Here is a 24991-nt window from a genome sequence, read left to right as displayed (position 1 = left end):
GGCTGAAAAGTAGACACACTTTCCTTAGCTGAGTCTGCTTCTGCTGTTGCCTTCTCCCTCTTTCTCCTCCCCCTCTCCCTCTTTCTCCTCCTCCTCTCCCTCCTCTTCCTCCTCCTCTTCTCCCTCTCCTTCCTCTTGCTCTTCTCCCCTCCCTTCCTCTCCCTTCTTCTCAAGGCACCTGAGTTAAGTTTTCATTGCTTTTTTTTTTTTTTTCACAAAACAAAAATCACTGAAGTTACTACTGTTTATTCCCTCTGTTGTCCTGGCTCATTTTACATTATTTTTCTGTTTCATTTTATAACATGCCACCACCTTACTGGCAACTATTTATTATTTAGCCTCTGAGCCTTGCTTCAACTCCTGAATGGGCAATCGAGACTATTGATTGGTTGATTATGTCTATGTGTGTGCATATACCTGTCTATGAGCACTCATATACCATGACACATAGGTGGAAGTGAGAGGAACACTTGAAGAGTTGGTTGTCTCCTTCCACCATGTCATTGTGGTCATCAAACTCAGGTCAGCAGGCTTGGTGGCAAGCACCTTTACCTGCTAAGCCATCTTGATGGCTTTCCTTGTAAGGCATTGTAGAGAGACACTCTGATACTTAAGCAAAGGAGATTAGATTTTGAAAGTTGACCCAAAAGCTTTTCCTGGCATGTTTAGTAATAATCATTTTTTGCTTTACAGGCCTCTCTGTGTTTACCTGCTCAGTTACTAAAGCACTGAGGAAACCATAGACAATACTTGAATGAATGTATATGTTCAATAATACTTGATGGACAATAAGATTGGAATTTCATGTCACTTTCATGTTGCAAAATGTTATTCCTTTGGACTGTTTTCAGCTATTTATAAAGACAAAAGTTTGCTTGTTGTCTTAGTTACTTTTCTAATGTTGTGCTAACACACCATAACCAAGGCAACTTATAAAATCAGGATCTGTCCGTCATGCAGAGAGCAGCATGCAGGCAGATGAGCATGGTGGTGGACAGTGCCTGAGGACTCACGTCTTGAGAGACAACCTCAAGGCAGAGAGTTAACTGGGTATACCCTAGGCTTTTGAAAACTCACAGCCCACCCTCAGTGACACACCTTCTCCAATAAGGCCACACCTCCAAACAGTTCCATCAGCTAGGGACCAAGCATTCACATCTGTGAGCCGTGGAGGTCCCTCTCATTCAAGGTACCACATGTGTTTTGCTGTACGAGGCAGGTCAGGCATTGGACCACAGCCATAGCGTGGAGGGATGAGCCCTTGCTGTGTTTCTAAGTATTGGTTGGGTTTTCCTGTGTCAATTGATCATAGTGATATAGTTCTAAGCAGTTTGACAGTCCACTTTGACTCTCTCTTTAAAAGAAAACCATTTAGAGTCTCACCAACATTAGTGCCCAAATATGAGCTGAACAAGGATGCTACCAGTGAATGTCAAAGTGGACAGGGGGACACTCACGAGAACTCAGCCTGACACAAAGAGGAAAGCTGGGAACGGGAAAGGAGGTCTTCCCCAGGGAAGAGCACACCAATTGGTTGTCCAGTGCCAACTGGTCAGCTCTAAAAACATACATACAAGTAAGAGTATACAGACTGAGTAGGTTACGTCTAAGAATGTATATATGTGTGAATATGTGTGCAATAACAATTAGTGGGGGAGGCCGTGAATTTAAAGGAGAATGGATATATGAGAGGGTTTGGAGGGAGAAAAGGAAAGGGAGAAATGTAATTATATTGTGACCTCTCCTTTTTATCATTATTAAAATCATAATCTTTAACAGAAAGGAAATCCCTGACCTTTAATCCCCACATGTGAATACTTTTCATCTAGAATCAGCATTTTTATTATTTTCATATATCATTATTTTAATCCAGAATGTTCCTTTCCCCTCAGTTTTACTTTTGTCATTCAAGAATCTCTGTAAAGCTCCCCTAGCTAGAAAGCTTGGCTAACAACAGCACGCCTCTTTCTGCTCCATTGGCCTCTGGGTATCCCTCCAACAAGCCACTCTTCTGACATACTTCTAAAGCTGGAATATATTCTCTGCTTCTTCTGTCACGCCGGATTCTTTCAGGATGTTCGTCTCCAGCTCTGATTCAGTTACGTGTTCTTGGTGCTTTACTTAGCTAGAAGATAGATAGATGTGCTGCTACATATGTGAGGGCCATGGAGCTGTAGATGTTCTAGTAAAAGGCTGCGCATGTCCAGGGTAGCCTGAGATTCAGTAGGATAGGCCCTTCAGCTCCCAGAAGTCAGCAAGGAAAGAGGAATGGAAAGGCATGAAAGAAGGGTAAGGGTGTGACTGTGACAGGCTGCACAGCCAGCTCCTTCCCACCATTCAAAGTGTCTTAGAGCTAGAGCCTTTTTGTCTAGTACTTTTAAGAAACTGCCAAGATATGTTTCAGGTCGTTCCTCATCATTTTCTGGGCTCACCATTCTTGGGGTGCATGGTTGTGCGTTTCCCCCCATATGCTTTACAGTTCTTCCTATGATATCATGTACACTGTCTAGTCCAATCAGTTTCCACATCTAGAATAGATGCGCCTCTCATCTCACTGTAAGGAGCTGTGCTTTCTCTCCACATCTCAAACACAGGGGTGTATAGGCCTGCCTGCCTTCGCTGCTAGCCTTGGATGGGTTCTGAGTCTAGATCCGGGCTCAGTGTGACATGCTTGTGTTTGCCTGTTCCTTTGCATGCCCGTGAACTTTTTAAAAGTTAGATTCCAGATATAGTGAATTTACCTTGTGGGTGTTGTTGTTTTTAATTTTATAAATACTCAAACTTTATTTTTGAGCTTCACACAGCTCCGTTTCTTACAAGTAACACAGCCCTCTTGGTCTTGTTTTAAAGTGTTGTTAGACACGACCAGAACTATGTTTAGTCTCTGGCAAATTTTCCCTGCTACAGAGCAAAACAGGGAATTTCTAACTGATGCATTGGGTTTTCTGTTCCGGCCAAGAACAGGTCCTTTCCCTGGCACCTCAGTCCCCTAACCCTCTTCTGTGGCTTTCTTTCAGGGGTTCTATCCCTAGCCGCATCTTCCACTCATGAAGGTGACAGCCAGTGGTTAAACCATGTGGTCTTTTGACTCTCTGGACAGCATTAGCTTCTCCAGGACACTTACAGTGACCTCTGATAGGCCTGGCTCCCCAAACCTCTTGTCCTGTTCTCACTTCCTGGCAGCAAGCAAGGCAGCTGAGCAGCTCACCTTCCTGCTGTCCTGTCTGAGGGATCATTGCCCTTTTTGCAACTTTGAGTGTTGTTGTTTTTTTTTTTTATATTTGAATCTATTTGGGGGTTGAGGTAACAAAACTGGAAACAAAAAGAGATTATTTTTAAACAAAAATAAAGTAGTGTCTCATTTAATGTATTCTTAGCTGATGCATGAAAATCAGTTGAACAGCAATTTCAAGGAGCATTGAGAGCGAATGCCTAAGATGCAAGCACAGCAGTAATCTAAGGGAGCATTGATTAATTTCTGTGACTGCATTTTATGTCTTCAGTAAAGAAGAATAAGGTTCCCCTTCCCCTTAGGTTTCTATTACTGTCAGTGTCTACGCGAAAAAGAACAGAGTCTAAGATTCCAGCTCAGTGACTTGTGTTTTGTGGTCTTATCTTAAATCACAGTGATAGTGACGACTGACTTGGCTGCCTGTTTTGTTTTGTTTTTTGTTGTTGTTTTGTGTACACCTGATCTCGGTGCTTACACATGCATTGCCAGGCAGTGACCCCTCTTTCCAGTCTACAGATGAACAGCTCGCAGCATTGAGGGATCACATGATTTAGCCAAGATCCCAGAGTCTGGGTTTGAACCTAGATTTGTCCCTCCAGTGTCTTGCTACCCTCCTCCTTTCACCATGGCCCCTCATGTCAAGTATAATATTCAGAATACTGAATCATGGGCTGGCTGTGGATTAGTCAGTAGAGTGCTTGGTCAGTGTGCACGGCATCCTGAATTTGATCTCCAGTGCACATAAAACGGTATGGTGCACATACCTGTAATCTTAGCACTTGGGAAATGGAGTTGGTTCCACACCTATGAGGTGTTGATGTAAAACCTATGCATGCCATCAAACTAACCCTGGGTTATAATCCCTGAAGCAGTGTGAACGGTTGCTATCCTCCAGTCTTTGGAGAATAACGATAAGGGAAAGGTCTGTGCATCTTTAACTGGCTCATCTTTTTCTACATATTGGGAATAGATGTGCCTGTGGGTATGGAGGACTGACTTTATTGGCTCTCTGCAATAGCTTGTAGCAATTTGAGCTGGGGTGCAAATAAATTGTTTAATAACATTTTGCTGACTCTCTTACAAAAGAAAATGCTTACCTTTGCATGATAATATACCAAACATATTTCTTTTTCTAGAAACTTGATTCTTTCCCTGAGTAAGACCCCTTATCACAGAACTACAGACTGTTAAATCCCAAGTGAAGTTCATTGAAAAATCAGAGTGTATTCCAGAGAGGTTGTGGGTTGCTCAGGCACATGCTAGAGGCAGGACTGAAGCCAGAACGTATGTTCTCTTATGTGTGGCTAACACATGGCTGACCTGTAGTGGTTCAACTTTCAGGGAGGTATTCTTGCTCCTTTCTTCTGAAAGGAAGAAGGCTCTTGTATGCGTGTTTCTTTTTTTCTTAGTTTCATTTATTTTTTATGTGTCTGACTGTTTTGTCTGTATGTATGTCTGAGTGTTGTGTGTACAGTGACTGATGATCCCCTAGAACTAGGGTTATAACTAGATGGTTATAAGCCATTATGAGTTCTGGGAAATGAACTCATTTCTCTGGAAAGAATGCCAGAGCTCTAAACCATTGAGCCATCACTCCTCCAGCCCTGGCAGTCAATCTTTGCTAAAAAATAATTTATATACGCTTTTCCCCCTGAGGTACCGGGGTGATTCAAACCCAGAGCCTTGCACATGCTGGGTCAGTATTCCACCCAATGACCTACATGTCCAACCTGAATTTTTATTTTTGAGCAATAACTGTATAGTTTTGATGTGGATGGTGAAATTCAGGTAAGGAGAAGAAACAGTGCACGCACCACAACCACCACCTTTTAAAATTGAGCATTGATTTGATTGTCACAGATAATATAGAGAAAAATCTGGGTGTGTTGTACATCTTAGATGCATTGAATCCATGGCTGGTTCCAGTGTACCTTCTTTCTGGTCCACGTCTTCCTTTCCTTGGACACAGGCTGCCCTGATCAGGGGAAGCGGCCTGCTGGTGGTTTCTTCTCTGATATGTCTTGTGAACAAGGATTAAATCTTCAATCACTGGTTTGTATTTCCTGGCTGTTCCTGACTGAAGGATCAGAGTCCATGGCATGCCTTATTGATCCATTTGTTAGATCAATGAGGCAACAGAAATAATTTTCCTCTTTGGACTCAATTCTTGTCTAGGCCACTATTGCGTTCATTAAGGAGGAAACTTTCTAATCGGTAAATACTTGAATTTCTCTTGTTTCCTGAGAGTGCTTAGATACTTGCAAATCTTTCATGTCTGTCACAAGTTTAGAGTAACTGCTAGTGCATTACGTGGGACATTCGGACTGCAAAGCACAAGCATGCACTTGACTCTGCTCCTCCTTTCCACAGACTTTCCTTTCCTTTTCTTTCCACAGACTCATTGTGCCTAGTTTCATCTTTAAAGCATTGACTTTGGGGGTGTGTGTTCACAACACATGGCTGTGCGTGGTTGTCTGGATGGAGGTCAGAGGTGGCCTCACTGCTCACCTTCTCCCTTGTTTGAGGCAAGGTCTCTTTTGATGTTTGCCACTGAGCTATGCATCTGTCCCAGGCCAGCTGGCTCATAGGCTTCCAGAGGACTCCTGTGTCTACCTCCGTGTCACTTGTAGAAGCGCTGAGGTCACAGACACACGTCACTTGGTCTGGAGTTTACATGGATCAGTTTAAGCTGATCTGAACTCATTTACGCAGCGAGTGCTTTTCCCCACTAGCATCTCCCTGGCCCATTTGCCTGATTTCTTGACGCTTAAGTAAAAGGGCTGTCTCAGGAATTATACAAACACCATTCCTTTTCCTTTGAAACCCCGATTTGTTTTTAGGGAGCCAGTTTTTCTCACTTACAGAGGAGTCTAGATTTGAAAGTTTGCTTAAAATGGTGATTGTCTTGAATAACGCAAGCTTGGCTTCTGGGTTAGAATGCTCATCTGTTACCTCTCATCTGTTGTGATCCACTAGTAATATAAATGTATGGAAAAGTGTAAATCAGCAGAAGAATGTGGGGCGTGGCATAGCTGATAACAGGGGCTAAACAGAGTTCTGGAAAAATTAATGCAGAATGGAAGAAAAAAAAAGATAGGCTGAAAAGGAGGAGGCGCTAAAGCCTGGCAGCAGACTTGTGAAGCTGCCTTAGTGAGGAGAGTGCACCACATAAAATGAAGGTGGGAAGCAGCCAAAGGTTCTGTGTGTGTGGATGGCTAGCTGCTTGCACTGCCCAGGCCTCTCCAAGCACTTCCCCGGCCTGCAGGGCCACCCTCTGTCTTTGGTATAGAAGGTAAACAAACAATTGCTTCTCTCCAAAGAACCCGATGAGCATGTTTGGGGAGATTTAACTATACTCTTATTTTATTGTTGTTCTTATTGTCTGTTGGTGTTTTTGTTTCGTTTGGTTTTGAGACTGAGTCTTACTACACAGACTGGATCTCCCTACGTAGTCCAAGCTGGCCTGAAACCCATAAAGATCTGCTTGCCTCTGCTTCCTGAATGCTGGGATTAAAGGCATGTTCCAACACATCCAACTGTATTTGGATGTGTGTGGAGAGAGGTTTTGCCTGCATGTATGTCTGTCTACCACTTGTACAGTGCCCACAAGGACCAGAGAGGGGCATTAGATCCCCTGGAACTAGACTTAGAGATGGTTGTGAATAGCCATGTGGATGTTGTGAATCAAACCCAGATACTCTGGAAGAGCAATAAATACTCTTACCTGCTAAATGGTCTCCCAACTCCTTGATTCTTTTTTTTTTAATGTATTATTAATTGTGTGTATGTATACTCCCTCCCTTGCTCCCTCCCATCTCTGTCTTTCCTCCTTAGCCCATCAAAGGCTGACATAGCACTGCTTTGTTTCCTTTCATTTGCATGGAACAGACTCACTTGTCCCTTCTTCCTCCAGGCCCCGGATGTGGGGTGCACTGTAGCTTGTTGGGCTGCCTAAGCCTAGGAGCATCCTGAGCATCTGCAGACCCGGGCCTAGGAGATGATGAGAGAGGACCACTCCCCCTGAAGACTGAGGGAGGGAGGGATAGAGCTGCTGCTCATCGCAAGTCTCTGAACATGCTGTCACCTGCATGGGCACATTTAATAAATATAAAGGGTTGGAGGATTTTGTTTTTGTTTGTTTTGTCCTGTTGCTTTTTATTTATGTGTATGTGCCTGTGTCTGGTGTTGTGCAGGAGCCAGATCCTAGATCTGGTATTAAAAACAATTGTGAGGGACTGAAGAGATGGCTCAGAAGTTAAGAGCACTGACTGTTCTTCCAGAGGACCTGAGTTCAATTCCCAGCATCCACATGGTGGCTCACAACCATCTGTAATGGGATCGGATGCCCTCCGTTCTGGTGTGTCTGAAGACAGCTACAGTGTACTCATATATATTAAGTAAACAAATTGTGAGCTACTCAGTGTGGATGGAAGCAATCACACTTGGGTCCTCTGGCAAACAAGAAATGCTTTTAAACCACTGAGCTATCTATCCAGCCCCAAAAATAAAACTTAAAAAGGGAAAAATGATTTACCAACTACACCCTTTGAAATCACTATCAAGGGTCTTTCTGAGTTAGAAACCGTTAGCGCTTGAACTCTTTCTCAGACCACAGAAGCCAGAAGCTGGCGGACTGGCTGCAGCTTCCCCAGCTCCCAGTCTGCCCACTGCCGCCTTCCTCACTCCATCACCTGTCCCTGTGCCTTGCCTCTCTATTCCAGGCTGGTCACATGCCTCTGGGTCTCTTGTTCTGGACCTCTGTACTGTGTTTCCTTTGTCTGCAGTATTCTTCCATCCAAACAGACATCTTGCTACCTTGATTTCCAAAGAGACCTGACCAGATGTCACTGTCCCTGGCCTCCTGCAGATGGTAGAAGTCCCCCTGTCACCTGCCTTTCGGCAGTCCACCTGGTCTTTGCTTTGCTTGCTTTCAGTTACTTTTCTGTGCCTACTAAAAAGTGAACTCAAGGGCAAGGAGTGGGTGGCTAATTACTTGTGGTTGTCTACAGCAGAGATTGTGTCCCTCTCATGACAGAGGCACTGTCAGAATGAGTGAGTGGGCAGAGCATTTACATTTATGATTAAATTTTTGAGAGAGACAGACAGACAGACACATGCCCGTGGAGTCTAGAAGAGGGCAATCTGGTCCCTAAAAGCTTACAACCTAAGAAGTTACAAGCAGTTATAACCTTCCCAGTATAGTAACTGGATACAGGTCCTCTGCAAGAGCAGTATGTACTCTTAACCTCTCCTCACTTTAGTCCTCTGTTTTTGATACAGTCTCATGTAGCCCAGGCTAACCTCAAGCTCTGTACATTCCTAGCTCTCAGGCTTTTCTTTTCATTCTCCCGTGGTACCTAACACAACTTCCAGGGCTCTCAGCTTCCAGTGATCATGCCAACTCGAGTACAGCTGAGAACTTGCTCCCTCCTAAGCTCATGGGGAAGAGGAGTTGTCCATCTTTTTTACAGATGGCACTTCAGAGTAAGGGATCAATTTAGTAAGCATTCTCTAAAGAAATGCTACTGTGTGTCCACCAGCCTCTTGTGCAAGGAGAATTTAGAATGAAAAAGTCTGTAGCTAATTTCTAACCAACTTAGAAACTTCACTTGCAAAATAGAGAATGTCCAAACCATTATAGAATTGGGACTGTAGACACATGCATTTTTCCCTAGGACAGGAATAGGGAAGATTTTTCCCTCTTACTTTATATGTATCTTATAATTTTTTTTTCCTTGTCATAAGTAAATTGGCTACAGGAGAGCACCACCCGTAAAACATAGTTCTTTTATAATTCCGAAGACACTCTGAGGGCCTGCCACAGTGTTTTATTCTGGACCAGAGTTGTTACTATTTCTAATAATATTCCAGTTTTGACATATGAAGGATGTAAAGTTAATTATCCATGAAAAAATAGTAAGCTAAACTGTAGTGGGGAGTTTGTTTGAAAAAGTGATACTCATATATAGATTGCATAAACCATCATTCATGTTGACAAGACTAGCCTTGTAACCCTAAGGAAAGGGTGAGGAGACGCTTCTGTTTCCAAGCGGCAGGTAACAGCAGAACCAAAGTCGGTGGTCTTGTTGCTAATGGAAAGCATGATCCATGATATTGAGTGCTGTGAAAAGGGAGGTGGAAGAGAACTTCTGAGAGTTTGGAGACATTCAAACTGTGACAGCGTGTGCCACTTTAAATCTATGAGACCATTGGTTCAGATAGCTTTATTCTGAAATATTTATTTTACTGTTTAAATATTCATTGGTGTGTGAGATAGAAACTCAGCCTCGGGGGAGAAGTTTGTATTGTCATTTCTGTAGGAGTAAGTCAAAAGGCGGGGGCAGGAGGATGCAATATGTTACCCGTTTATCTTTATTGTAGTAACTGTGTACGAGTGTGTGAGACTGCTCTGCTGCCTTCCTTCAGTGCTGCACACGGAAGCAGCACTTGACCTTAGTTAGGTCCAGTCAGTCCTTTGGTTCTCTAAGACAGTTGGAACTGCTGTTTAGTGCACTTTTGGGGAAAGGTAGTGCCTCTCCCTCTGTAGGCACCATTGAGAAGTTGGCCCTCTATTTGCAGGCAGTGTGCTTTTGCAGCTGCTGCCACCTTCCTCTTACAGCCATCGCTCTAGAAGCACAAGGCTGGCAGTGCTCTCTGGGGAAGCTGCTGCTGCTGCTGTCCCCCTTCTCTCCTCTGAAGCAGAGCTTCTGAACAGCAGAAGACATTAGCCACCGCACCCCACCAAAGCACCTTACCGGGAAGGATGGCAACCTAGGTTTTTGAACAGAGTTCCTGAGTAGGAACTGTGGACACGGCAGATGTCAGGAAAGAGGTGGGAGTGGAGAGCTATGTGTGTGTCACTGGTTCCTGACCTCTGGGTCAGTGTTCTAGCTAACTCTTATAAACACAGCAGGCAAAGATCCTTGGTTGAAATTAAATTATAATTCCGTTAAGTGGTAATAATTAAATTATAATTCTGTTAAGTGGTCTTCTGTTGGTAGACGTTTTATTATATAATCATTTCATCTGATATTGTGAACCTTTTAAGGATCCTGGCTATCTATTTACCAAGTAACAAAAACTAAGTTTAAAAAAACAAACAAACTGGGTTTTTCACCCAGATATAAAAATTAAATTTTATGGAGACACCGTCTTTAGGTATGCCTCCAAAGCTCTTCAGGTTACCTAATATCTTACATCTTTGGGTAAGAATTACCCTTCTCTAAGGTTTACCAGAAATATTTTAGAATTAGACACCAGCACTTCCACTGTGTGTATCAGCTGTGGAACTTTGATATTGGCAAGGAAACCATGTTTCCAGCCTCTACCTCTACATTTTTCAGGCAGTTATAAGAAAATAAATAAAATATGAAGAGTATATTAGGTAATTTGACTGATTTCAGATACTGAAGAGGCTTGAGGGTAGCACAGTAGGTGTGAGTATGTGGCTGAGGCCAGAGTTGATTTTCTGTGAGTCTGTCTTCCATGTTTAAGTAGCTGTTTCACTCCTCTGCATTTTCTTTTCTTTTTTTTTATTTTTTAAGATTTACACTGTAACTGTACAGATTGTTGGGAGCCTTCGTGTGTTTGTTGGAGATTGAATTTTTAGGACTTCTGCTCACTCTGGTCAGCACCACTTGTTCAGTCCCTGCTTGCTCTGGCCCAAAGATACATTTATTATTTTACATAAGTACACTGTAGCTGTCTTTAGAAACACCAGAAGAGGGCGTCAGATGTCATTATGGCTCATTTTGAGCCATCATGTGGTTGCTGGGATTTGAACTCAGTATCTTTGGAAGAACAGTCAGTGCTCTTACCCACTGAGCCATCTCACCAGCCCCTCTGCATTTTTTTCATCATTCTTCTATAAACTGCTTTTGAATTATTTTATGTGTATGGGCGTCTTGCCTGTATATGTACCATGAGTGCTTGGTCCCTGTGGAAGGCAAGGAGAGGTGTTGGATCCCCTGGGACTGGATTAACAGACGATGTGTTCTACCTTGTGGGTATAGAGAATTCAACTGGGGTCTTCTGGAAGAACAGCCAGTACTTTTTTTTTTTTACGTATTTTCCTCAATTACATTTCCAATGCTATCCCAAAAGTCCCCCACACCCTCCTCCCACATTCCCCTACCCACCCATTCCCATTTTTTGGCCCTGGCGTTCCCCTGTACTGGGGCATATAAAGTTTGCCTGACCAATGGGCCTCTCTTTCCATTGATGGCCGACTAGGCCATCTTTCGATACATATGCAGCTAGAGTCAAGAGCTCCGGAGTACTGGTTAGTTCATAATGTTGTTCCACCTATAGGGTTGCAGATCCCTTTAGCTCCTTGGATACTTTCTCTAGCTCCTCCATTGGGGGCCCTGTGATCCATCCAATAGTTGACTGTGAGCATCCACTTCTGTATTTGCTCAGCCAGTACTTTTAAGTGCTGAGCTGTTTCTTCAACCTTACAAACTACTTTTTAAACTGAATCTAGATTTTCTTTCTTTTTCATGTATTTATGTCTATGGTATGCATTGTACATGTATGTGTGTTAATATGGGGGATGCACATGTCTGCGGATGCACATGTGTGCACATGCATAGGAAGGTCGGAGGGTCATGTCAGGAGTCGTCTTCACATGCTTTTCCACTGTATCCTTTAAGGTAGGGTCACACTCAAGCCTGGCAAACAGTGTCAGTCTAGCTAGTCAGCATGCTCTAGGATCCGTCTGTGCCTTCAAGCCACCAGGCAACTATTACTGTGTTCTGAGTTTCCAAACATGGACCCTCACACTTGCGAGCTATCTCCCCAGCCCTGGTAACAGTTATTTATGTACATGCTTTGTTCCTATTGTCATAGACGTAGGCAAAATAGGCAAAATTCACTTTGCCAGCAGATCTGACAGGCCTCATTCCTCAGGCTCCCAGGTGAGAGCTTTCATACATGTTCTTTTGCTGTACATGTGTGCTCGTTGTGTGCATGTGTGTATGTCTGTGGGTGCATACACACAGATGTTCTTCTGTATATGAGAATACGTGTGGAGGCTGTAAGTTGACGTTCAATGTCTTCTTCAGTTGCTTTCCACCTTAGTTTCGAGACAGGATCTCTAATGGAACCTTGTCTTAGTCAGGGTTTCTAGTCCTGCACAAACATCATGGCCAAGAAGCACTTGAGGAGGAAAGGGTTTCCTCAGCTTACACTTCCACATTGCTGTTCATCACCAAAGGAAGTCAGGACTGGAACTCAAACAGGTCAGGAAGCAGGAGCTGTTGCAGAGGCCATGGAGGGATGTTCTTTACTGGTTTGCCTCCCCTGGCTTGCTCAGCCTGATCTCTTATAGAACCAAGACTACCAGCCCAGAGATGGCACTACCCACAAGGGGACCTCCCCCCTTGATCACTAATTGAGAAAATGCCTTACAGCTGGATCTCATGGAGGCATTTCCCCAAGTGAAGCTCCTTTCTTTGTGATAACTCCAGCCTGTGTCAAATTGACACACAAAACTAGCCAGTACAAACCTGTAGCTCACCTTTTGGCAAGACTGGCTGGCCAGCAATTCCAGGGATCCTCCTGCCTCTGCCTGCCCAGCTCCAAGTACTTCAACAACTGAACCATCTTCCCAGTGACTGGTTGGTTTTAGAAAGGCAGGCCAAGTTTGAAATCTGAGCCTACCTAAGCTCCCAGGGAATAAAAATGACGCTTGTAAAATGCTTAAAAGCAGAAATATTTTTGGCATCCTAGTTAAACTGGGGAATATTCTTTCAAGTACTTCTTTTTGTGATTGAGAGACTGTCTGAATGGGCTGCCTTTAGAATTTGCAGGCTGCTGTTTAGGTTATGCCTGTAAATTGGAGTCAAGATTACCAAATGGAAAAATTAGAATGAAGTTGAGAAAGGAATGGGAAGACAACAATAAAAATACCTTCTCTTTCTACATTGCATGGACTTCATCCTAGAAAGATGGTAATAATTCACCTTTCCAGGTGTTATGTGCTTAGCTGCCTAGCCTAGAATATAAAGCATAGGGGCCGGAGGTGTGTAACGAATACTTGCTGGTTGTTCCTTGTCAGATTGACACAAACTAGAGTTCTATGGGAAGAGGTATCAGTTGAGGAATTGCCTCTCTCAAACTGACCTGGAAACATGACTATAGGCCTTTTTTTTTTTTTTTTTTTTTTTTTTTTGATTAATCACTGTGCGTGGTGACACCCTGGGTAGGTGGCCCTGGGTTGTACAAGAAAGCAGGCCAAACAAGCAATGAGGAGCGAGCCAGTAAGTAATGCTCCTCTATCAGTTCCTGCCTCTAGGTCCTTACCTGCGTTTAACTGATGAGCCATTTCTTAAGCCCTACAAACAAAATTGCTTTTAGAGCTGTGTGCCTGGGTGTGTCTGTGTGTGTCTGTGTGGGTGGGTGGGTGCGTGCACACGCTCGTGTGTGAACGCCTGCTTGCCTGCCTGCGTCTGTGTGCTCTTATGTAGTGGGTGCACGTGGATATGCGTGCACATTCATGTGGAAGTCCAAGGTTGATGTCAAGAATATTCTTTACCACTTGATTAAGTCCGGTGCTCTGTCTTGCCTCCATGACAGACTATGAACTGCAAAGTGAAATGAACTCTTTTCTCCCCTGAGTTGGTTTTGGTCCCAGCAATAGAAAGAAGTGTAGGGCATTGGTCTCCCAGAGAATCTGAAGGGAGTTCCCAGCACCCATATCAAGCAGCTCACAACCACCTGTAACTTCAGCTCCTGAATGTCTGGCGCCCTCTTCTGGCTTCTGTAAGGACATATACAGATATATACATACACATACATTTTAAAAATAATACAAATATTTTAAAAGCATTTCATGATGTAGAAGCAATCCTATCAACTGTCATAAGTTGGCTGGGAGCTGTTGTATTTCCCTTTCAACTTAAAACTTTGAAATGTGAACTGAAAATTGATTAGAAAACATTCTTATATTATTTTTATTAAGAATGTTAAATGACTTCATATTTCTAATAAAAACAATAGCCATAATATATGTGGTAGAGTGATTGCTATAAAACATAAAGCATTACTCCAGGTCTGTTGTCTTTTTGGTTTGGTTTTGGTTTTGGTTTTGGTTTTTGATTTTTGATTTTTTGAGGTAGGGTTTCTCTGTGTAGCCCTGGAACTCACTTTGTAGACCAGGCTGGCCTTGAACTCAGAAATCAGACTGTCCCTGCCTCCCAAGTGCTGGGATTAAAGGTGTGCACCACCACTGTCCGGCCAGGTCTGTTGTCTTAGCATATAGACAGCTGTGTAAGTGTTGCTATCAGTCACATTTCCCTAAGTCAACAGGAGCCCTGTTCCCTGATGGAGGATTGCACCCTCTTATGGGCGACAGTCCTACCGTGGTTACATCTCGCTGTGCCTAGACTATGGGTATACCCTAGAAGCATTTCCTGCTCCCAATCCCCACCACTAGTTGATGTGTTTGTTCAGTTGACTGGGCCAGCTCTGGCAGAAATGGCCCTGTGGGATGATTGATGCTGTTTGCTTGTGGACCACAGTCTCACTCCCATCAGGGATGGGGTGGAGAATGGCGGTTAGAGTTCAAGAAGAGCAGCGTCAGAGACAGAGGCAAGTTCCTTGGTCCTAATCTAAACTTGGAAACTGTGTCTTTAAAGCTTCATATGTTTCTTAATAGACCCTTTCTGAAGATTTCTGAAAGGCAATCCTTAGGCTCTGCTCATCTATTAGTCTACCTTAGTTTGAATTTTTGTCTGTTGCACACCTGTTTAAATGCTAATCAGTCTTGACCTTGGAAGCAGTATATTCTGCCACCAACTATGGGTACAGGCAGAGCACCAAATGATTTGGAAGAGATGATCAAATATTAAGCTCTTGGCTATCAAGATGGCTCATCAGGTAAAGAAAGGTACTTATCACCAAATCTGAGTTTGATCCCAGGGACTCATGTTGAAGGAGGATGTAGAATCAAGTTGTCCTAACTCCACACCATACCATAATGCTCACAGGCAAAGCACACATAAAATTAAGTTTTATCAGTTGATATTTTTTAAAGAATGAAGTTATCTGATGATCCTAGCAGTTTCTTCCTGAGCGGGGGATAGTGAGAGAACATGCTAAGAGTCCTGTGTGATAAAGATTTATTCACTCACTCCTCTTTCTTTTCTGTTGCTTGCTCTAGGGTAACCAGGAGCCAACAACAACTCCTGACGCAATGGTTCAGCCTTTTACTACCATCCCGTTCCCACCACCTCCACAAAATGGAATTCCCACAGAATATGGAGTGCCACACACTCAGGACTATGCCGGCCAGACCAGTGAACATAACCTGACCCTCTACGGGAGTACGCAGCCTCATGGAGAACAGAGTAGCAATTCACCCAGCAACCAGAATGGATCTCTCACGGTATGTGAAGTCGGAGATGCAAGGTAGAAGGACGTGTGAAATTTTTACCTTCTCGGAAAGAAAGCGCTTTGAGTTAGTTTAGCATTTCTACTCACTGCCCAGCATGCATGTACTGACTGTTCTTTCCTAAGCCTTGTGGCTGGACAGTGGGGAGCTTGAACTAAACCTCGCTACTGCTGCCTGGAAGCACCCTCCATTGTATGAATCCCCCACACCCAGCCTCATCTGCACAGTCTCACAGGCTGTCTCGCACAGCCTCCTCCTTGTTCCTTGGAACTCTGGGCCATCTAAATGACTTGCCCCTCCTCCTGGTTTTCCTGCTCAGCCCTGGGTGCTGTGATGTTCCTTCTCCTCTTGTTCAGATGTCAGATGTTGCAGTGTTCTGGGTGCTTTCTCTGCATACTTACACCGCCAATTCACTGTCCCAAGCCAAAGCCAGGCATCACTGTGTCCTTACTCCTCATTTCTACCCTTAGTCATTAGGAGTGTAGCAAGCACAGTTCCACAGCAGTGTGCAGCAGTGGACAGCTCAGTTCTCATCTTCTCCCAGGCAGAGGGAGAGCTTAGCTCTTCTGCCAGCTGTTTGGGGTTGATTCAGATGACTAGAGATTAAATGATAGCCTGGCCTCAGAAGTTTAGGCAAGTTATTTAATGTTCCTTTGCCTCGAAATTCAAGAAAATGAAGGTCATAATGCCTACTTCAAAAGCTGTCAAGGACATTCCAAGAGTTTATGATGGGCCTGATGGTACAGGCTTGTGTCTTTGCAATCCAGGAATCTGAGGCAGGTGGATTGCCGTAATTTAAGGTCTAGTGGGGCTACAAAGAGAATTCAAAGCCAACCATGATTCATTAGCAAGACCCTTTCTCAAACTTAAAGTATAAAGGTGCCAGGGATAAACTCAGTAGTAGAACATGTACCCTCCACCACTCAAACTACCTCTGCCTCTTTGTTTGTTTGTTTGTTTCCAGCATAATATTTTTGATTATTTGAGAATTTCGTATAATACACCCTGGTTACCCTCACTTGCCAGTACTCTCAGGTCTGTACTGCTGCCAGAATCCATCAGTTGTGGAGAGCTACACCTCAGCATCCTTATCACAAGTTTTAAGAGTTTTCTTAATTTTCTGTCTAGTCTGCAATAGCAGCCATAATGGTTTTTGTTTTTTTTTTGTTTGTTTAATCTTTTTTTCTTGTCTATGCTATGTGTGTCTCTGCCAACTCTTTAATAATTTCCTAGCACAATTTGGAAAAAGTACAAACTCTGTACTTGGTTTTCTGATCTCCAGCTCTGCCCACCTCTTTGACTTCACCCCTTACCACTAAATAAAGGAAAAGAAAGTGTCTCAAGCTAACCAGACACACACCTCACACATAGCTACTGTCACCACATCATAATTATCTGTGGAGTCTGATTCCAAATGACATGCTCTGTTGTCCATATCAAGCTGTTGGCCATGTTTAGATTCCATTTCCTCTTGGTATCAGAGTAGCAGAGGGCACCTTATTCAGACTTGAAGCATCTGGAAAAGATTCACTTCTAGAAACTAAAATTCTCCCATTGTATCATGTGCACAGAGCCTGCAAAGGCTTTCTATTTGTTTTCACAGACAATTAGAGACCTCCATGGGAAAACTCAAAAACATTATTTCCTTGAACATGCCATCTTTCCTATGATGGTTATTTCTGTGTAGACACACAATTTTACACCCATAAGTAACGTGCAGTAATGGACGGTTGGTTTTAAGGCAGATTCTGGGTCTGAGAATTAACAAGAGGCTCTTGTAGCATTTGTTTGGATGACGACTGTCCAGGCCGCTCTGTTGGCCGTGTTCAATCACCTTTCAAAGAATGAACTCACAGGCTTCCTATAACAACTTTCTACCAAAGGAATAGAAAGGGGGAAATATATTTCTGAGTCTTTTTATGATATTTTAACTTCAAACTCTATTTGTAGAATAGTTAATGATCTTTGTAATTGCTGTTTCTTCATTTCTGTTTTTTGTTGTTGTTGTTTTGTTTGTTTTGGTTTTTTGACAATTTTGGTCTTTTGTGTAATCTTTTTGAGAAACTATTTCCTCTAAGTTGATAATTTCATTAATACAAAATTACTAGGCATATAAATCAGCCTATGAGCACTTACCTTACACACATGAAGCCATGGGTTTGATTCCTCAGAACTGCATAAAACCAGGCATAATAGTGCACACCTATAACCCCAGCTCAGAGATGGACGGAGGCTCAGGAGTGGAAGGTCGTTCTTGGGGGCCTAGGGAATCCCAAGCTACCCTAGTTCATAAATGTGATCTCAAAACAATTCAATCATAACAGTAGATGGTTCCTTTTTATTTCCCAGAGCTCATAGTAGCACCTTATATTTTAAGACAAAGTTGTGCTATACAGCCTATCGATGGGAACTTCTAATAGTGACTCTTGTCTCTTCCTCCCATGTGCAAGATTACAGGGTATGTCATCCTCCCCTGGCTCTTTTGCATGTGCACGCATGCGCGCGCGCACACACACACACACACACACACGCGCCTCTTACTTTGATTTTAAAAAAATTTTTTTTTAAAAAGACAGGAATTCTCTGGGTAGCCTTAGCTTGCTTGGAACTTGCTATGTAAACCAAACTGGCCTTGAGGACTCTCAGAGATCCACTTGCCTCTGTCTCCCAAATGCTGGTATTAAAGGCGTGCACTATCATGCCTGGCTGTAGTGGGATCTTTTGTACAATGTATGGAAGTTTCACCTGTCAATTAAAAAGCCTTTGGCCAAAGAGCTAAGGCAGAATTAGAAGGTGGGGCATCCAGCAGTAGAGAAGGATTGAATTTCTGGGATAGAGACAGGTGTGGGGAAGATTGTCCTCAAACTCTGAGAAGACAGTTGCAAGAAACTGAAGTCCTGGTAACCAGCCATGTGGCATGACTTAGAACAGAATAACAGGTAATGAACTTGTGAGTAGTCTTAGAGTCGTTATTTCAGGGAGCTCATGCCTGGGTGGAAAAGCTCTCAGTTATTTACACCTGGCTCTCCTTAGTTTTAATAACTTAGGTCTTCTCTGACCAGTCTATAAATTAACATTTCTATTTGTTTTTGTGTGAGTATGTGAGTGTATATTGATGTGGAGGCACATAGGAACCATACACATATGTATACCTGCATGTGGAGACTGGAAAACAAACTCAGCTGTGGTTCCAGGGAGCTACCTCTCTTGTTTGTTCCTTGACCTGGAGCTCACTGCAGGCAAGGCTGGCTGACCAACAGGCTTCCCCAGAGCTAGGATTGCAGGCAGTTCTGGGGGTGGAACTCAGGTCCTCACTCGGAGGCAAGCACCCACCCAGCTGCGCTGTCTCCCGATCTCAAGGCTTACAGTCCCGTTCTGACCTTCACTGTCTTCCTCCCTGTTCGGTCTGTGACGACTCCTTTACATTTTACTTTATGTCAGGCGACTGCCTGTGTCTGTGCACCACATGTATTCTGTGCCCTCAGAGAGCAGACAGGGCATCAGATCCCCTGGGGCTGGAGTTACAGTGGTTGTGAGCTGCCGTGTGAGTACTAGGAATCTAACCCAGGTTCTGGAAGAACAGATAGTACTCCACACTGAACTGTCTCTCCAGCCCCATTTTTAGCTTTTCAAGTTGGAAGCTAAGGCAGTTGATTTTCAAGGTTTCTTCATTCTGTGTTTAAGCTATAAGTTTCCCTATAAAAGTCCTTATAAGTGGAACCCAAAAAGGAGGCAGATTGTTCTGATTTTTCATTTCAATACATTCGTTTGTTTGTTTGTTTGTTTGTTTTTGTTTTTTGAAACAGGGTTTCTCTGTATATCCCTGGCTGTCCTAGAACTCACTTTGTAGACCAAGCTGGCCTCGAACTCAGAAATCCACCTGCCTCTGCCTTCCAGGTGCTAGGATTAAAGACGTGTGCCACCACGCCTGGCTTATTTCAAGACATTCTTAAAACTTCATTAATTTCAAGCTGGGCAATGGTGGTACACACCTTTAATCCCAGCACTCTAGAGGCACAGGCAAGTTCCAGAATATTTAGCGCTACACAGAGAAAGCTGTCTGGCACATGCACTCGCTGGGGAGGAGAGGGAGGAATTAAAGGACAGTGGACTCAGTCTTGTCTCTTGGCCTAGTGAATTTATTTGTATCACTTTTTAACTCTGGAATTGCTCCTGTCATCATTATTCATATATATGAATATTATCCTTTAATTCCTTAGCTTTATTTGTATGTGCTTATTGGCATCATGTTCAGTCCAGCATCCGGGCCTGGGTTCATTGCGAGTTAATGCTAATGTTTTGAATCTGGGTCATACTTTGCAGTTTCCTACTTTCTATAAGTAGTAACTTTGTCTTAGTTTTTTTCTGAGAGAATACATGTGCACACTATGTCGTTTGTCCACAGTAGAATGACATTGAAAGGACACTGATGCTTCTGCCTGGTAATGTTTCTGACCTCTCTCTCTACTCTCCCCTGCTAGATGGCAGATGCTGCCTGGCCATTAGGGGTGCATTCAGCATTGAGCCAGCTCATTCTCAAGTCTGCCCTGGGTTTCCTTTCCATTGTTTCTATCTTCCCATCCCTTACCCCTTCTGACCTGTGTTATTTTGCAGCCTCCTAGGAAAAGGAGAGTTTTTCTAGCCTTTCTGTAGTCTCCTCACCACACCCAACCCTGGGATCTCCCTTTTAGCTATCTGACTAATCCACTCCTCATCCTAGTCAGACCATAACCTCAAGCTCAAAATGTGTCCTGTTGGGTTCTTACTGATTTGCCACCTGTTGCTGTCAGTACTGTGAATTTTCTCCCTCCTCCTTCCACGTTTGTAGGAGATGGGGATGCGTTGCTTAGAGATTAAGTAGAGTAGTAAAACTTAGATGTAACATTTATTCTACTAAACTTTTACCATCTGCTTATGTGTCTCATAAAACAGTCTAGCAGTTCATATGGCCAATTAAATCCAAGAGGCATCTAGGAAGCAAATTAATTAATCATAACCTAAGTTTGCATAGCACCTTTCAGTTTAAAATGCTTCTTCGAATTGTTTGATTGTGGCTTGTAAAACAGCCCAAGTGGGGAATTAAAGATCTACACCCTCACCACTCAGACCCAGTGAAATAGATTATGTGCATATTTATTAATCTTCCCAGGCTGTGAGCATCATGTTACTCAGCCTATATAGGTATGCTTGTTACCAGAAAATCTTCCTGACTTTCTGAAGCCTCCAAAGAAAAAGTTTTCTTTGTTCATCTCTGCATCCCATAACATCTCACAGTGTCAGACGCTCAATGCTTCTTGGAGAAAAGATGCAACAAGATGCAGATGTTCTCAGGAGGGAGAAGCTGGGTTCCTGGTAAAGATTCTAATTGATCTGGGCCTTGTATTTATATCAGCAGTAGAGTTTCAGGCCTGAGTAAATGGTAGTATGAAGGATTAAGAAATCGGTTCTTGGTTCAGTGTTGAAGAGAAGAAATCAAAATGTCTAGACCAAAGCATGGATTCCCATTTGGACAAAGTTCAGGGTTTTGATGAAGGCCTGTAGGAGAAAAATCCTTTGAGCACAAGTTGGTAAGAGCTTTTGGACACTGCGATAAGACTGGGGGAGAGGGGACTTGGAGGTTTTGAGGAAGGATATGAAATGAGTAGAATGTGATCTTACAGCCTAGGCAGCAGGAGTACAGGAGCTGGAGTGAGAGTGGCCACAGCTATAGTGAGTCCTGTGTGGTTTGCACTAGAGGTCATGGTGGCTGTGTAGAGAAAAATGAGTTCAAGAGTGCAGAATTGGACCAGTAAAGTAAGTAGGCAGGTAGCTAGCCATGTATTGGTCAAAGAGTGTCTTTAGTAAATCACATTATCTCTGGGTTTCACTTTCCTTCTCTGTGAAATGAAGCTAGTGCAGCCACCTGACCTGGAGTACATCGAGCATAAACTAGAAATTCATGAACACTTCAGGTCTTCTCATTTATGGGCGGTGCCACAAATTAACCCAGGACGTTGCATTTGATAGCTAGGCAAATGCTTACCTCTGAGTTACATCCCCAGCCTGGGATTTTTGAGGCAAGGCTGACTTTGTAGCCCAGATAGGCCTTAAACTAAAGATTCTTCTACCTCAGCCTCTGCGTCCTGGTATTGAGGTGTACTACCATGCCTGGCTGGTGTTTATGCTGCTTATTGCTATGAGCTGTGCTGTTGAGTCCAGCTCTTGCTTGGGTTGGGTTGGATAGTCCTGTCATGTTGAAAAGAAAGGACTTCTCATTTAAAGATAAGAACTGAGCACTGAGTTCTAGAGTGTTTGTTTTTTAAATGAATTTTAGAAATTTGGTCTGCCTTTAAGAGTTTTAAGTTTGTTTTGATGGTCATTGGTCTCTTGTTATGCACTGGCAAAAGCACCAGCCAGTTAGGGGCTGCCTCCTGGCCTACAGAGAAGACAGGAATCCAGTTATTACATTGCAAATATTTCTAAAGGACAGCAAGCTTAAGTAGCCAAAGCATTTGAAGTAGTCAGGTTTTAAAATTCTACCTACTGAATTATATTTTTCTCAAAAGCCTAATGTCTACCCTTTTTCAAAACAAAACACTTTTAATGAGAGAGACCTCAACGGTATAATTAGCTTCTGTGACTGATTGGTAGTAAGATTTAGAAATACACTATTGGGGTTGGAGAGTTGGCTCAGCAGCTAAGAGTATTTGTTGCTCTTGCAGAGGACTCAGGTTCAATTTCTAGTATGTACTTGGTGATTCACAACCACCATAACTTAAGTTCTAGTTCCATCTCATCTGACCTCTGTGAACATGAGACACATATAGAGTAAGAGACAGGTCCTGTATCCCCTATACCTGATATTTAAAGATGGATGGATGGTTAGATAGATGGATGGATGGATAACAAGCCTGCAGTGGGTTGGAGGAGAATGCAGGATGGGGCATTTGTGTGTGGTCACAGATCACTGGCAGTTCCCAAGACTTTGTTAGAGGGACCGCTGGGTTAAACAGTTTCCATGCGTTTACAATGTAACACCTGCCATTTCACTGCCTTTGTTGGCTTTTGCCATCAGTCCAAAAGCGATAGTCGGTCAAATTACCAGTGCCTAGCAGGAATCCAAACAGTGATAGTAAACCATGCTGGTGGCAGTATGTCACACATGCACAGAACAAAAGAAAACCCAAGAAGGTCCTTGGTGAAACAGTGGGTAACTGGTCCTTTTCATATTCCCTGTAGGAGAATGAAAGGTGCTCATACCATCTATTTTCTATTCAAAATGCTTTCCTTGCCACCAGCAAGAGCATTGTGATGGAACTACAGACTGAACTCACTGCTGTCTTTCCATACAAGAACCACTGGTGGGCAGACTCATTCTCACTTGAATATGTGGTAGACATTCTCTTGAGAATGACTAGACTTGTCTTTTTAAGGAGGAAATTGATCAAAGCTGCTATGAGCAACATTTAAACTTCCCCACAAATATCAGAAAATGTTATGCCCCCAATGAGCTTTATAGATCTTAAGTATACTCAGAAACAGTATGGCAACACCCTAGTCAGTGATGGGCCAGATGGAGGGCCGTGGTCCTGTAATATTATCTCAGGGCTGGGTGTGTCAGGGGCAGGCAGGTCTCTGTGTCTGAAGCAAGCCTGATCTATGTAGCAAGTTCCAGACCAGCCAGGGTTATAGAATGAGACCCTGTCTTTAAGAAGAAAAAGAGTATTATAGTGGAATCAGAAAATTTCTCTAATCCAGTGACATAGGTGCCACAGAGTCCTGCTGGAAGATCAGGTTCTCAACCTGTGGGTCACGTCCCCTCCAGGGGTCCAATGACCAACTCTTTCACAGTGATTACCTAAGACCATCTACATATCATATTTACATTATGATTTATAACAGTAGCAAAATTACAGTGATGAAGCAGCAATGAAAATAATTTTATGGTTGGGGGCCACCACAACATGAGGAACTGTATATATTAAAGGGTCGCAGCATTAGGAAGGTTGAACCATTGCTCTAAAGCCTAAGTATACAGTGGGCTGTTGTATCTAGCTTTGATGTTTGCACAGCAATGAGATTGCCCCACACTCTGTGTGCCTGTCATTAGGGATCTCTGGCTGTACTTTGAAGAGTTTCCCAATGGGATCAGTACAGATATTAGCAAATAAGGTGATGGGCGGTTCGGTGAAATGCAGTGAAATGTCCAATGTCACTAATATTTAACTAAGTGTTGCACAAGCCTTTAGTCCTGGCACTCAGGAGGCAGGGAGTTCCTGTATAGTCAGGGCTACACAGAAAAACCCTATCTTGAAAAACCTAGAAAGATAGAAGTAAACCAATAGTTTTCACCATTTACAAATATTGAATGTTATAAAATCACGCATGAATGAAAGATGCACACAAGTTACTTGGTTGTCTAGTCAACAGTAGCTTAAGAAATAGCCTGAGAAGTTTATTGGCCTGGTTTGACATTGCCATCAGCCTTCTAGAGACTGCTATTGAGCATGCTAGCTCAGTGGTCGAATGTTTGCCTCCTTAGTGCATGTGAGATAGGCCCCAGAGTCCATCACCAGCGAGAAGCCACCACTTGTCAAATGTGGGTATGTTATCGAAGATAATAACCCACAGTTTTCCAAGAGGACTGTTCTCAGCAGTCTATGGGTCAGAACAACGTATCAAACAGAACAAATGCTCATGTTGTGGAGATCACTAATATTTAACTAAGTGTTATTTTGGAAAATAGTTAACTTTTCATAAAAATGAAAACAGTAGGCTTGTGACTGCTATGTAAATTTCTGTTTTAAAATATTTCTCACAATGGTAAATACTAATAGGTATAAATCCACAGGATATACTTTGTAACGTAAAGTTGAAAGGGATCGGGCTTGTAGTGCAATCCTTATAATCCCAGCCCTTAAGACACAGGTGCAGGAAAATCAAGTTGGAGACCAGCCTGAATAGCACAGCTAAACCCGGTCATTAAAAAATAGAGAGTAGAAGTAAGATTGTACATCGAAGCCTTTCTGTTGATGATAAACTTGGTACATGCTTAAAGTTACAGCATGATGTTCTGAGTGCAGTGTATTTGGTGTGAACAAGGCTCTTCTGAAACAACCATGCTCAGTGTGAGCTTGGTAGAGACTCAGCTGTAGTGGGCCTAGATGTAAGGCCCAGTAGCATGTCACTGTAAAGTTGGAGTTTGATTTTCTGATGAATAAGAGTGTGGCACAGAGTTGCTGGTGAGTTAAAGGTAGAACACTGAGGAAATAGCATTTCTTCATACATTAGCCAAGTCTACTGTGGGCAGGTCTCAGCACACACTCTAGTGACAGGAGCTCAACCTCCCTCCATCCTCATAGGGCCTTTGCTTTGCTGTGTCCCATCTC

The 24991-nt window shown here is 43.1% G+C and overlaps 1 protein-coding gene across 54 annotated transcripts in view; it reads left to right on the top strand.

Moving 5' to 3' along the window:
* Rbfox2 (RNA binding protein, fox-1 homolog (C. elegans) 2) overlaps positions 1-24991 on the top strand; it is a 229445-nt gene that overhangs the window by 160101 nt on the left and 44353 nt on the right. For all 54 annotated transcript variants that reach the window (XR_003951446.1, XR_001781584.2, XR_384057.3 and 51 more), the window contains one exon: positions 15393-15617. Coding sequence is in view for 47 of the 54 variants with exons in the window: in XM_030248832.1 (XP_030104692.1) it covers positions 15393-15617 (225 nt within the window). In the remaining 7 variants the exon portion in view is untranslated. The remainder of the gene's footprint in view (positions 1-15392; positions 15618-24991) is intronic.

This window comes from Mus musculus, chromosome 15, assembly GCF_000001635.26.
Source record: "Mus musculus strain C57BL/6J chromosome 15, GRCm38.p6 C57BL/6J".
In the NCBI taxonomy this organism is placed as follows: domain Eukaryota; kingdom Metazoa; phylum Chordata; class Mammalia; order Rodentia; family Muridae; genus Mus; species Mus musculus.
This window is presented reverse-complemented; position numbering and strand designations above follow the sequence as displayed.